At 46.3% G+C, this 13,337-nt stretch overlaps 1 protein-coding gene across 1 annotated transcript in view; it reads left to right on the forward strand.

The window, feature by feature from the left end:
- The window catches only part of Svep1 (sushi, von Willebrand factor type A, EGF and pentraxin domain containing 1), a 148,890-nt gene that overhangs the window by 24,237 nt on the left and 111,316 nt on the right, over positions 1-13,337 (forward strand). The window contains 2 exon segments of the mRNA XM_050163983.1: positions 2,251-2,506; positions 5,710-5,886. Coding sequence (XP_050019940.1) covers positions 2,251-2,506; positions 5,710-5,886 — 433 coding nt within the window.

Below are 13,337 nucleotides of genomic sequence, written 5' to 3' on the forward strand. Positions count from 1 at the left end.
GCGGATCTCACTTCCAATCAAAACCGCCCTTACCTTCGAAATACCCGGCTGCTGCTCTGAACACCCATACCCTTGAGCCTTCTCCTCTCCTCCCTGCCTCTCATCTCTCATCCTATAAATGTGTGGAGATGCGTTGGTCCCAGTGAGACTCTCTACTCACCACCCAAGGGACCACGAGGTCCCATTGGGATGAGAAACTGTGTGTTGGAAAGAAACATTTTCTTACAAGCTAGTGATGGTTTTTAAAACTCTATCTTACTGATGCTGAGTGGAATCACATTCTGTGGACATTTCTTCAGTGTTGTATTGGGGATGGAGCCCAGGTGTGAGTCGTACTAGCCACGCACTCTACCCCCACCCCAGAACTTTTCCTTTGATCCACATTTCCACCCGATGAAGCAGCAAGGCCATCTATGGGCATCCAAGAAACTCAAAACTAGAAGTTTCCAGTACTTCACTTTTGACAACTGAGTCATGATTAGATTTCCTCATCTTCCCTCTTTCTGCAAAACTGCCCGGGGAATGGTCCTTCCTCAGATCTCAGCTCTTCTGTTTTCTGAGTTGTACAATGGTCTCACGCATGGTCACATCACCCTCCTGACTATTCAAAGGGAAGAGGATATGTGATTCTTGGTGCCTCAAGGGACGTCCATCTGTCATCTTTTCTGTGACTCCGTGGGTGAGGAGAGAGACTGGTACAGACTCAGAGTCTCACATAAGAGAAGAACATCTCCTTTCTCTAGCCTTACCCCTCCCCTTCTCCCCAGAGGCTCTTGTCTGGGGATTAGACAACCTCACTCTTGGCATGCCTTCATCCCAGACCACTTGTCCTTCACCAAGGGGACAGTTTTTTAAACTCTAAGAACCAAGACCACAAAGACTGTTGATTGAGGCCCTGGTGTGTATTTGAGGAATGTCTGTTAACACTGTGTGTCTTGTTTTGTCACACACCCAGCCTTATGTGCCCGTCTTTCGGGGCTCCCATCTGACCTAGCTTACATCACTGGGCTTGATCCTTAGGATGTGAGGGGACAGGCTTAAACACTTCTTCTCAAACTGCTGGCCCTTTTAATGGTTTCTGGAGTCATTTGCAGTATGATTTTCTTTAAATTTGGGTTGCAGCTTACAATAAAAAAGTTTAGGTAAGAATAATTCAATTATAAGTGACATCCTTTGAGTATCAAGTGATAGGCTTTCCTTTACTGGGAGATCGGTCCTATAATCTCAAAAAAAAATTTCTAGACTCACTAATGATTCTATTCCCTAAAGTAACTGAAATCGAATTTTTCAGATCATATCTTATTTTAATTTTGAGAAATTGTATAATTGTTGCTATTCTGGTCCACTTTCTAGAAAACAGGTAGTGGCTCTCCCATTGTTGCCTGATAATCCAGTCTGCCTTCTCAGATCTTGCTAGAAAATGTATCCTGCCTCTTCCTTGTCTTTCCCATGCAATTCTAAGGAAAAGTCTCAATAGACAATGGATGAAAAGGCTAGATCCACACCTGGAGCTCTGGTACCTCTGAGGTTTAATAAAGCCTCTCTGGCAATGGAGTGTTAAAAGCTTCCCTTTGCTTCTGTCCATGGAGAAGGAATTCCACACATCATAAAACAGAATGACCTGTCCTAAAACAATAAAGCTAGAATGTCAGGGTTAGGGGAGCCGTGTTTTCTCATGAAGATAGGATGCTGCCAAAACCTGCTGATTTAATGCAAATCCTGGGTGGTCCAGAAAGATGAAGCATTGGATGAATTCTACATTTCTGAAGGAGTTGTGGAAAAACAAATATAGGCAGGAGGTCCAGCCATCATAAGCCCTGAAAAAGACACTTTCTGGTAAATTTCTCTAGTGAGGCTGGGGGTGGTTTCGATGGAGAGAAAGGTGCAGTGCGGATGCTTAGAACTCGGGTTGGTTCATGTTTCCAGGTCTGGAGGAGACCTGAGAGACGATTAGCTCCACAGGAAGTGGTAGTTATTGAGTCAATGTTATTCTGTAAATCCTGGTTCTTCATTGGCCAGCTCAGTAGTACTGAGGATCATGGAGACGTGGTTATAACGATGATGATGACGACGACGACACTTTTTACATGGTTTTGAGGCTCATTTAGCGTCTGTGAGGCCATAGCCAATCCCGGTCTGTGTTTCTGGTTTTCTCTCACTGACTGGTGTTTCTCAGCTCCTGCCTCAGCTGGGAAAGCAAGCAGAGGGGCCGGCGCCACTCACGCTCGGATCTTCCCTGTGTCCTTACAGCAAATCCTTCGTCACTCTAGAGAGAACGCCACCAAAGTCATATTTCTCATCACCGATGGCTATTCCAACGGCGGAGACCCCAGACCCATTGCAGCATCCCTGCGGGACTTTGGAGTGGAGATCTTCACGTTTGGGATTTGGCAGGGAAATATCCGGGAACTGAACGACATGGCTTCCGCCCCGAAGGACGAACACTGCTACCTGCTCCACAGTTTTGAAGAATTTGAGGCTCTAGCTCGCAGGGCACTGCATGAAGGTAATGGAAGCTAATAGCATTACAGGCACCTTGAAATGTTGTTTTCGTTTGTTATTTTGTTTTCTTTCTCTCCCTTGTTGCCTGAAGAAAAGTGATTTCAAGCTCTTCCATTGCTCTTGGCAGACCGTGAGGCTCGGGAGCGCTTTGGGTGTCACGAAATACTCTGAATTGCCCGGAGATGGCATGCTGACCTGGCAGCAATCTTGTTTTGCTTTGTTTCTTAACAGCTGTGATGCATCTTACCTAGAATATCCATACGTCCCCACCTAGATCCAAGGGATGAATCGAGGTGTGCGTGGAGGCCACACACGGAGCGGGAAGCCTTGACTGAGATGGCCTTTACAGCTATCTGGACAGATGAAGTAAACATTCTGAGGCATGAGCCCTGAATCTCATCAGAATGTTTCCAGAAATAGGAAGATAGGACGCTAAGCACTTAACACATACTTCTTCCCCTGACAGCTTGGAGATAAATGGCTTTTGTCATAAGAGCGTCAGTCTTAAAGGTGGAGAAAAATTGGCAAATGCATTCATGCGACGCACCACGTAGAAGGATTCTTAGCCATACAGCTCTCAGTTAGATGAACTCGCCGGCTGTAATGTGAGCCAGGAGAAAAGAATGTGAACTGTGAGGGGCTGACAGGAGACTTAGCCCTGCGCCAAATTGGGCATGATTCTGGCAGGTACCCAAACGAAAAATCTGGCATAAAGTGGGAATCATAGCAATAGGTCCGAAGCACCCTGCGAGGCTCAAAAAGCAAAGAAACCGAAAAGCAGGTTAGCCCTGGTGCAGTTCCAAGAGAACGGTTTCCAGCGGACTATCAGGCTATTGCTATGGATCTAGTACAAAGGATTAGACTCTCTGGGTAGGGGTGGGGGGCCTAGCTAAGCTTATTGGGGGTTGGAATCCTAGAAAAAGGAGGGGGACTTAGAGGAGGGCTTGGAAGTGGGGAGAGGGTGAGTGTGGGTGAGGAAAATAGGGCTTAGATTTAAATGCTAGGCCTATAACTGAAGTTTAATTTTTAAGAGCTAGGTCATAAAAACTTCAGAATTCTTGCATTTGGATCCCAGTTTCATCATCTACTAAGTGGATGATTTGGAGGTAGATTATTTGTCCTTTGGCCCTTGTTATGGTTCTGCTCAATAGAGTAGGCTTGCTATAGGGGGTCAAGTAGGCTGAGGCACAAAAATCAACTGGAGAATTGCAGATGAGGCCTGCAAGGTGGAACATTAGGTAAACAGTGTTTGCTGCTAAGGCAGACAACCTGAGTCTGATCCCCAGGACCTACATGATGAAAAGAGGGGACCAATGTATGACCACACACACATACACTATATAAATGCAATAAAAATGAGAATTCCTGATAGTATGTGTAAAGGCTCAATATCTACTTTTCTTGCTGTCAGTTGCTTATTAAAGTGGGCCATTTGTTGTTATTTGCTTCAGGCAATCAAGTCTGGGCTTTCACATTCTCATCTTTCAAAATATAGGGATTATGTAATAATATGTACCATGGTTTTCTCAAGAGAATGAAATCTCTGCGTTTTACCAAGGCAGCAGTATCTAGCACGTGACCGGAAGTAACTGGTACCTTCCTTTGCTTCTCCTTTCTTAGAGAAAGTGGCATGCTAGCTGGGGGAGCAGGGAGATTAGGGTTGGGGGCAGTGGGTGTTGTTAGACGAGAGTATGAAGTTACGGATGCTGTGAACTATACATGATATATCAAATGACTCTCTAGCCCAGTTGTCCCTCGCCTTGTGAGACCGGTGACTCTGCCCTAAAGAGAGTTAGCAAAGAAATAAGGGCAGACAGGGCTTTCAAGGAAAAGGTTGTTTTACTGTCATGCACACTCACTCCACTAAACTCACTGCTAGAGTGTGTCACACTTTGGTTGACTCTCCAGAAGAGTCTCTGCTTTTACCGAAAAGATGTAACGGCCTCAGGGGTGAGTCTGATGTCCGGTCTCCATGCTCTGAACACTCACAGAGGCCCAGGTTACATCATGTTCCCTCTTACTCCTCCCCTAGGCCTGAACGCTACTGCACCCCCTTTGGTAGCCAGGCTTTCCTTGCTCCCTAAGGTCTTCTGTGGCCAACAGACCTCTGGTCCAGATTCTCAGAACTAACTCCCGGGACCGCTGTGCAAAACTTTTCACCCATTGCGTGGTCTCCGGGCTGGGGTTTTAATGTGGTGCCTGATTTTGCTGAGCTCCTTTTCTGGAGACTGAGCCATTCCCTTATTTTCACCCCTAGTTACAGTACAGGCTTAACATAAGGTCAGACGGTTCGTATTTGAGGCCCTCTCTCATCTCCTTCCCAGATCTTCATCTGCAGACTGTCTGCTTTGCCAACAGTCACCCACTTGCATTCTTCCTAGGGGCCCATCCCTGTATCTGGACTGAGCAGCCTGACCCTAGTGCTGGAATTCAGGCTAAGATTTCTTAACTTCTTCAGCGGGAGATGCGTACCAACCGCTTGCTCCATTCGAGGCCATCCATCCTGGCTCAGTCGTCCGCGGCCTTAACCCTGCCTTGAGTCTGTTTCTGAACGGCTCTGTACGGGGATTCCTGCCATGCTTTCTTTCATCTCTTGGCGCAGATACTCAGAACTGTCTCTTCCTACATAACACGTGTTCCTATGCTTAAAACTAAGGGGCAGACTGGATTATGGTTGCGTTGTTTAACTTATGTGGTGACGTGCTGGGGTCAAATGACTCCAGATGTGACGGTATTTATTCTAGAGTCAGGAGCCCAGAGCGTCCTTACCCAGTGGTCAGGATTGGAGTTTTATTTCTAACTTTAACAAGGATTTGGAAAGTCTGGCTACTGCCGCGTGACCTCATCCAGAGGTCAGGGAACACGGCTGTGGGAAGCCAGGGGAATGAGCTGAAGGACCGAGTGCATGGATTACCTGATGCTGCTGGAGATTCCACTCTGTGGGAATTCACTTCTGCCCGACCCTACGTGGCCTCGAGCACTTAGGATGAGATCCCAGAATGAAGTAGCTGAACTGGCCAACGCTAACCCCCAGAGTGTGTTCCCGCAAACAGCACACATTCGTATGTGGGTGGTAGGGAACCGGGGCAAACCAGACAGGTTAGAAAAGCTATTTTCTCCAGCTTGCTCTTGGTCTGTAATGACTAGACAATGTAACAACAAGTTGTTGATTTGTTTTGATCGCCTGATATCTTATGTTCCTGGCAGATCTGCCTTCTGGGAGTTTTATCCAAGAGGATATGGCCCACTGCTCATATCTCTGTGAAGCTGGAAAAGACTGCTGTGACCGAATGGCCAGTTGCAAATGTGGAACACACACGGGTCAATTTGAATGCGTCTGTGAGAAGGGCTATTATGGGAAAGGTCTGCAGTATGAATGCACAGGTAAGTCTCCATTTGGGTCCGTCTATAGCAGTCACCGGTTGCCGTGTAACAAATGAGCCTGTAACTCCACGGTTTCGGAAGTAGTTCTGGTTGCTCTTGAGTCTACTGAGTAACTCCTTTGGTCTCAGATACTCTGTCATCAGCTACGAGGTGGTTAGGATCTTGAGTGGGTTCTCTGAGATGTTTTGGCGTTTGTTGACTGTGGGCTGATCTAAATTCTTTTGAGACATGGGAGTCTGTGTTATACGAGGCTTCTCATACTCCTGGCTATCCTGGACTTGTTGGGGAAGTGAGTGGTGGCAGGCTTGGACAGGATGAAGAATGAAAACTTGCAAGGCCCCAGAATATGGAGGGATAATTGAGGTCTTTTATCTGTAGTCCACTCTGTCTTTTAGGTGTCTGAAGCTAAAATATGCCTCAGTCTATTAGCTTAAAGCCAGTGGGATTCTGGTCCCTTTGGGTGGAGTTTTTCTTCCCCACTAGCCAGTTCCCAAATAACCATAGGAAGACTTATTATTAATTATAAATGCTTGGCCAACAACTCAGGCTTGTTACTAGCTAACTCTCGCATTTTAAATTAACCCATATTTCTTGTCTATCCTCTGCCACGTGACGGTGCATTCTTTCAACATGACAGGTTCATCTTGCTTCTGTCTGCCTCTGCTCATGACTATGAGACTCCACCCTTCCTCCCACCATCATTTGTATCTTCCTGCCCCACCTATACCTCCTGTCAAGTTATAGGTCAGTCAGCTCTTTCACTAAACCAATCAGAAGGCACCTTGGCAAAGACACATCTTCACAGTGTACAAAAAGACTATTATTCCATAACAGGTCCCTGGCCTACAAATACTTGTCAGATTATCACAAAACCAGCAGCATACATCCAATGGTGTTTTAGGTGTCTTAGCTTGTCACAAGACTCCATGAAAGGAAATAAAAGGGTTCTGAACATGTCATCCCTGAAACATAGAACTCACTCCAATGACATTTGTAATTTTACTTCTCCACGTGTTCTAAAAAGACCTTAACACTCAATAATGAGATGCCCTCAGGTTTCTTATGTGTTGCAATATATTTTAGGTATAATTAATATTTAGAAATAGTCTATAGTTTTTCTGTATAGGGTTGTGTCCTTGCTTATATTGATTTTAATCTAAAACAGTAGCTTCCAGATTTCTGTGATGTGTTATTTGGAAAACTGTGTCCCCATGGAACTCAATTCCCACCCAGGACCACATAGGATCAGAATTCTGCTTTCCTCTGCGCTACAAGGTCACCCCTGTTTGTTTGTTTTTAATGCGTGTAATATTATTTTGCTCCGGTGATTGTCTGGGAGGCGTGAGCTGCATCACAGACACATGGAGTCCCCTCTGTACCTGCTATACTTCTTTTGCTCTTTCTCCTTCCCTCCTTGTAGGACACTGCCTCTGTGTCATTGTCTAACTCTCTTTTATTCTTGTTGTTCTTAATCTTACTCCTCTTTGTGTCTCCGGCCTCCCAGGCTCTGAGGCCAGATGGCCAACACATCCTTGCCAGGTCTGACCATCCATGTTCGCCCAGCAGATCTGCTACTCTCTTGGCCCCATTCCCACCCCACCCAGCAGGCTTCCCCGTTTAAACAGAAAGGAAAGAGATCAACCCAATGGCCTTCTACCTGGCACAGAGCCTCCTCTTGATTTTTCCCTTCTCCCAAATCTTCCCACACTCTCATCAACAGCCCAGCTTGGCACTTTCTGCAACACTGCTTCCCTCATTCCTCCCGTCCTAACCTACCAAACAGAGGCAGAAAATCTTATTTTCTTTGCTTGATGCTGTGTGGTCAGCATGTCTGCCTTCCGTGTGGTCCTAGACTGCACTGTTCCCTGCCAACAGACTGCTGTCTTCACTGTGTGACTGCCTGGCCGCATCAGTCACCAGCGGCCACAGTCTCCCTGTTGCTTCAAGGGGACTAGAATTTTGCATCCCACAGGATAAGTTGCAAGAACAAAGAGGTGGCAGTTCACAACCCTCTGTCCCCACTGGAGACTAAATACTGAAAGGAAAAACCGTCCACAACGCGTAGGAGTTTGGATGCCATCGGAGCGTCAACAAAGGGGATCGGAGGCCTTCTGGTGTTCCCTCCAGCCAAGACGACACACAGAAGGCTTAGTTCTACACACAGTGCCCTGAATTAGCAAGCCTCCATTTGATGCTTTCTGACAGGCAAGCCAGAAGTCAGATGGGGTTACACTGGTATGAATATGCACACCGTCATCTTCGGCTGCTGTCATTAAGAGCTGGAGGAAGTGGCATTGGAACTTGAAGATACACACTGTGACTTTGTATAGTTGGAGTATATTTCCTACAGCATGAAAGACTCATGCCAGACTAGTCTCCCCAAAGGGCAGGGAGAAGTATTAGGTGTGTAGTAGCCAGTACTGAAAACCCAAGAGCTCCGAGTGCCTTTTAGAATCTACTGGGTTAACCAATGTCATGGAGCAGGCAAGGGACCCAAATCCATGCTCCCTGCCTTTGGATCTGCACCCTAACTACACGGGTCAATTTGTAGTTACAAACTGTAATTGATGCCACCAAATACAAATGCCTGTGGTGTAATAATTTAAAAAAGAAATGGCAGGGAGAAGTCACACCTTGAGACAGGGCTCACATAGGAAGAGGAGAAAGAAGAAGCAGAGAAAGGGGCAGAGATGGGGTCAAAGACTGGTCCCTGGGGACAAGAGTAACAGGAGAGGGAGGAAGAGAGAGAGAGAGAGAGAGAGAGAGAGAGAGAGAGAGAGAGAGAGAGAGAGAGAGAGAGTACCGAATGTGCACAGGCGGTGCTCTTAGTGGCTGCAGCTGAGGATGTAGACTGTAAGGACCCCAAGGTCAGGCCAGCCCAGATGCCTGAATACTAATATTCCTCCTTTTTTATTTATTATAAAAGGTGAGGAGTTAGAAAGGGGCAGCAGGTGAGGCGGGGATGAGGACACCATGTTCTCGGGAGTACTTCCTGTTGACATGAGGGGGCGTCATTCATCTTTGGGGGAGCTGAGAAAGCTGGGATGTTGGCCATATCCTTGAGTATCAGGCTGTTTCACTTCACGGTCCTGGCTCTGTGGAACCAACGGGTGCCACTTGGACCCCGCAAAACGCTGTTCGAGCTGGATCCAAGTGGACTCCCTAGGGCTTAAAGCCAATGATCCTTTCCCATCACAGCAGCATCACCTGAACACCCTCCTTCTACACAATGTACCAGGAAACACAGGTGGTTGTTTACTGAGGGCAGTCATTGCAGAGTTAGTACCTCTGGGGTGCTGTTGCTTCTCACCACCCAGACATGTTCCATAGTCTTGCACCGCCAACTCTGTGGCCAACAGCTGGTCATCCTGCAGCAATAGCTGATTAGGAATGGTCAGTGGGGCTCCAAAAAACATCTCAGCGGAAAGAAGGAAGTATTAAACCATGACACAATTCCCACGAGTGAGGCGATTTTAAGAGGACACGGGCTGCTCCGTGATTTGTCAAACACAGAGCAGTGGCCAATGGTACCAGGACTTTGAGAAAAGTCAGAAGGGGAAGGGAGGACTGTGCTCGAGAAATGCAGCCTCACGTCCAGGAGAATAGTCAGGGGTGGGTAGCCCTGTCAGAGACCCAATTGCCAATACTGACTGGAAGGCAAAACTGCCAATGAACGAGGAAGCAGATTTGTTGCAGGTGGGTAGGGCCCCAGTGTGAAGTGATTACCTTTCGGTGGGCTCTGCCACTGAGCAAACATGCCTCATGCAACAGAATGAATGTAAGAGGTTTATTCGGGGAGGGAAAAGGCAGAAGAGTGAAGGGTGAAAAGGAGATACACCTCCTTCCGTCTATTGGGGTCGCTGGCAGAATGTTGCCAAGCTCCCATAAGCTATCAGGATATAAAGGCCAGGAAGCAGATTTTTCACAGGCTTGTTCCCCATGAGTGAGGTAGAACAAGATCCAGTGGCTTTTAGCAAGTGAGGATTGAGCAAGAAAGGCAGAAGCCGCTTGGTGATTTGTCATTCCAAGGAACAGGGCCAAAGGGCAACGCTCTAAAGACCCAGGGGTTCAAAGCACAAGAAAGGCACAGGCTACCAGTAAGGGCAGGGGCTAAGGGCTCTGAGAGGCGTGATTACCTGGAGCCAGGGCTTCATGAGGCTAAAAAGTGAGAAACCACACTCGAGAGGCAAGTCCTCATTCGCGGGAAAGAGCCCAGGTGGGGAAGCGGGAGGGACTCACCAATCACGCCACTGTTGAATGGAGGGACCCAGTGATCTGGAGAAGCGAGGCTCTCATGTGTGGACTCGGTTCCAGGGTCCCAGCATCCCTCAGACTGCCTGTGGGGAAGAGGAGGGAGCAGGAGAGCCTTTCTCGGGGAGCCAATGTTATAATTTAAAAAAGAAGCAGCAGGAAGGAGTCACACCATGCAACGGGGCTCACATTGGAAATATATTGGAAAAGGAGAAAGAAGGGACAGAGAAAAAAGCGGAGAGGGAGGCAGAGACTGGTCCCTGAGGACAAGAGTGCAGAAGAGAAATGTGGAGGGAGAGAGACAGACAGATATGTATAGAGAGAGAGATGGGAGGTGGGCAAGGACCACCTTTTAAATGGGAACGTAGTGAATGTGCACAGGAGGTACACTTAGTGGCTGAAGCTGAGGGTGCACGTATTCTGTCTGGACCCAAAGGGCAGGCCGGTACAGATGCCTGAATACTAACACACGATACGGAGTAAGGCTCTAGGGAAGGCTAACGCACTCTACTAACAAGAACGAGGCTCACTCTGTTCGAGGGAGAAGACGCCGATATCCATTCTCACTGTTAGGAAGCCCAACGTGTGTCCTCACAAAAAAACGTTGCCTTTTGGAAGCCAGTCACTCCTTTTTCAGAGTCAGAAGCAATCTCAGAGATGATCTATTTTAAACCTCTCATTTTGAAAGAGGAAATTGAGGCCTTGGGAAGATGAGAATTTGATCAGGTTGACTCGCCTAGCCATCAGCAGGACACAGAAATCAAACCAGGATGCTTTTTTCCAAGTTCTGTATCACTTCTACACTGTCTGGCTGCGTATTTCCCCGGTCTTTGAAAATAGCCTCTTGTACATCTTGCTTTTCTGAGACCAGAGACATGGAATATGCTCAAAATATTTAAAAATTTAGAAAGATCTGGCTGAAGTTAAAACTCTGCTAATTACTGTCAGCTCCAAAGGAAGCTCCATTTCTGCAAAGTCTGGTTAGAAAAAAAGCCAGCATTCCCCAGGAACTCATGAAGTCAGTTCCCCTCTACCAAAGGATGCGACTTTGGACAAGTTAATCCTGCAAAATGAACTTAATTATGGCTATGTGTGCGCACACAGCACACATGGAGGCATGCACATGTGCACACACGCACACACACTATATAATCACTTCCTCATTGCTGTGACAGAACACCTGGCCAACCACCTGAAGTGAGGAAGGGTTTGATTTCGCTCACCGTTTAAAAGTACAGTCCATCATGGTGAGGAAGTTGCATCTCCAGGAGTGTGAACACATATTACACTTTCATTCAGGAACACATGAGAGACGAATGCCAGGACTTCAGCTTGCTTTTCCCATAGGACTTCATTCTATAGAAGTCTGCAGCCCACATATAAGGTGGCTCCTCTCACTTGAACTAATGTAGAAACTCCCTCACAGACATGCCCAGAGGTTTGTCTCTAGAGTGATTCTAGATCCTGTCAGGTTGATAATATTAACCATCTCGTGCACACACACACACACACACGAGAGAGAGAGAGAGAGAGAGAGAGAGAGAGAGAGAGAGAGAGAGAGAGAGAGGCACATGTATGTCTATATATATAGGTTCACATTGATATATAGTATCTATGTGGAAGCATGTGTAGATATGAACATAGACAAATTGTGTCTGCATAGACTGTGAAATTAGCTGAGAAAATAAAGAAACCTATTTCTTCCGTTTCTGACTCTATTGCAGGTCTAATGTCTTGTTCTTGGCCCTCAAAGGGCATCTGGACGGTCATAATGTTGATGGCAATGGTGATGATGAAAGTGGCAACATAATGGCCGATAACAATATTCAGTAACAAGAGCTAGAGGAGAGACACCTTTCCAGACACTGGTCTATATCAACTCATTTAACTCTCTGAAAAGCTAAGAGGTCCAATCGCTTGGCCCCAGAAACATAGCTATGAAAGCTGAGGTGTTAGCAAGTTATCTGGCTCCAGTATCTCTTGTCTAATCGTAATGATAGACATTTAAAAATATACTCAAATTACAAACATAGTGTCAAGGTGTACATAATGTCACATGCTGTTAATCTTAGCACCTGCAGGCTAGGGAAGGAGGATCATGGGTTTAAAGCCAGTCTAGGCTATGTAGCAAGAATGATGCAATATAAATACGTTACATTAATTTTAAGTTAATTCATTCCCAATAATATCATTATTTGATCTTTTCAACTCACAAAATAGCAGCTTCATATGGGTCAACCAAGTTGCAGAACGAAAAAGAAGAGAATGAGATATAGAAGATCCAAGCCCGCACACCACACACCCTTGCTGAGCGTATTAAACTACGGTCCCTTTCCAGAATAAGCTGAACCTCCACAGCTTCGAATAAAGGATTTGCATGATTTGAGGTCTCTCTCACCTTTGGCTAAATGTCAAAATGCTCACACACTCCTCTGAATTCTATGCTATCTCATTTCTTAGCCCCAAATTTTGGCTCCTGGCTCCTTTTCCCAGCAGAGATAGCTATTGTCTTTGTTTCTGCTTCATCACACTGATGGGCAGTGGCTTCCTGATATGTCCTGTATTTCCACCTGCTTTTCTTCAGACCCCGAAATAAAGGTTCAAAAGAAAATGACATAGCGGGCCTACCTAGGGCACTCGTCACTTTTCACACTGCTGGAACAAAACAAACAATATGGCAAAAATAAAAAAAGCAACTTAAAGGAGGGATGGGTTATTTTCTCCTTTGGCTTGAGGAGATTCGGTCCATCAGTTCTACAGCAGCAGGAACTAAAGGCAGCTGCACGGGGCATCTGCCGTCAGGATAAAGACAGTGATGGACCCTGTGCTCACTCACTTCCACTGTTTGTTCAGCCCAGGATTTCAGTCCATAAAATGCTGCACTCTGCACGCAGGGTGGGTCTCTCTACCTCAATTTACCCAGCCCAGAAACTCCATCACAGACATCCCTGGATGTTTGTTTCCATGGTGATTGTAAATCCCATCGAATAAAAACTAAGACTCATCACAACATAGAATATGTCCAAAGCCTCACGGAGTTCAATATCCGGCTTTAAAAAAGAAGAAAATGTCCTGGAAAAAGGAAATGGGTAAAAACTTAACTTTGAAATCAGATTCTTCTGGACCAAACTCCCAAGTGAAACCTCAGACAACTGTATTTTTCTCATGTCTGCCTTGCTGAGTCCTTCAGCCAAAAGCAT

Source organism: Alexandromys fortis, unplaced genomic scaffold (genome assembly GCF_014885135.2).
Source record: "Alexandromys fortis isolate MF-2015 unplaced genomic scaffold, M_Fortis_MF-2015_v1.1 scaffold_18, whole genome shotgun sequence".
Classification (NCBI taxonomy): Eukaryota; Metazoa; Chordata; class Mammalia; order Rodentia; family Cricetidae; genus Alexandromys; species Alexandromys fortis.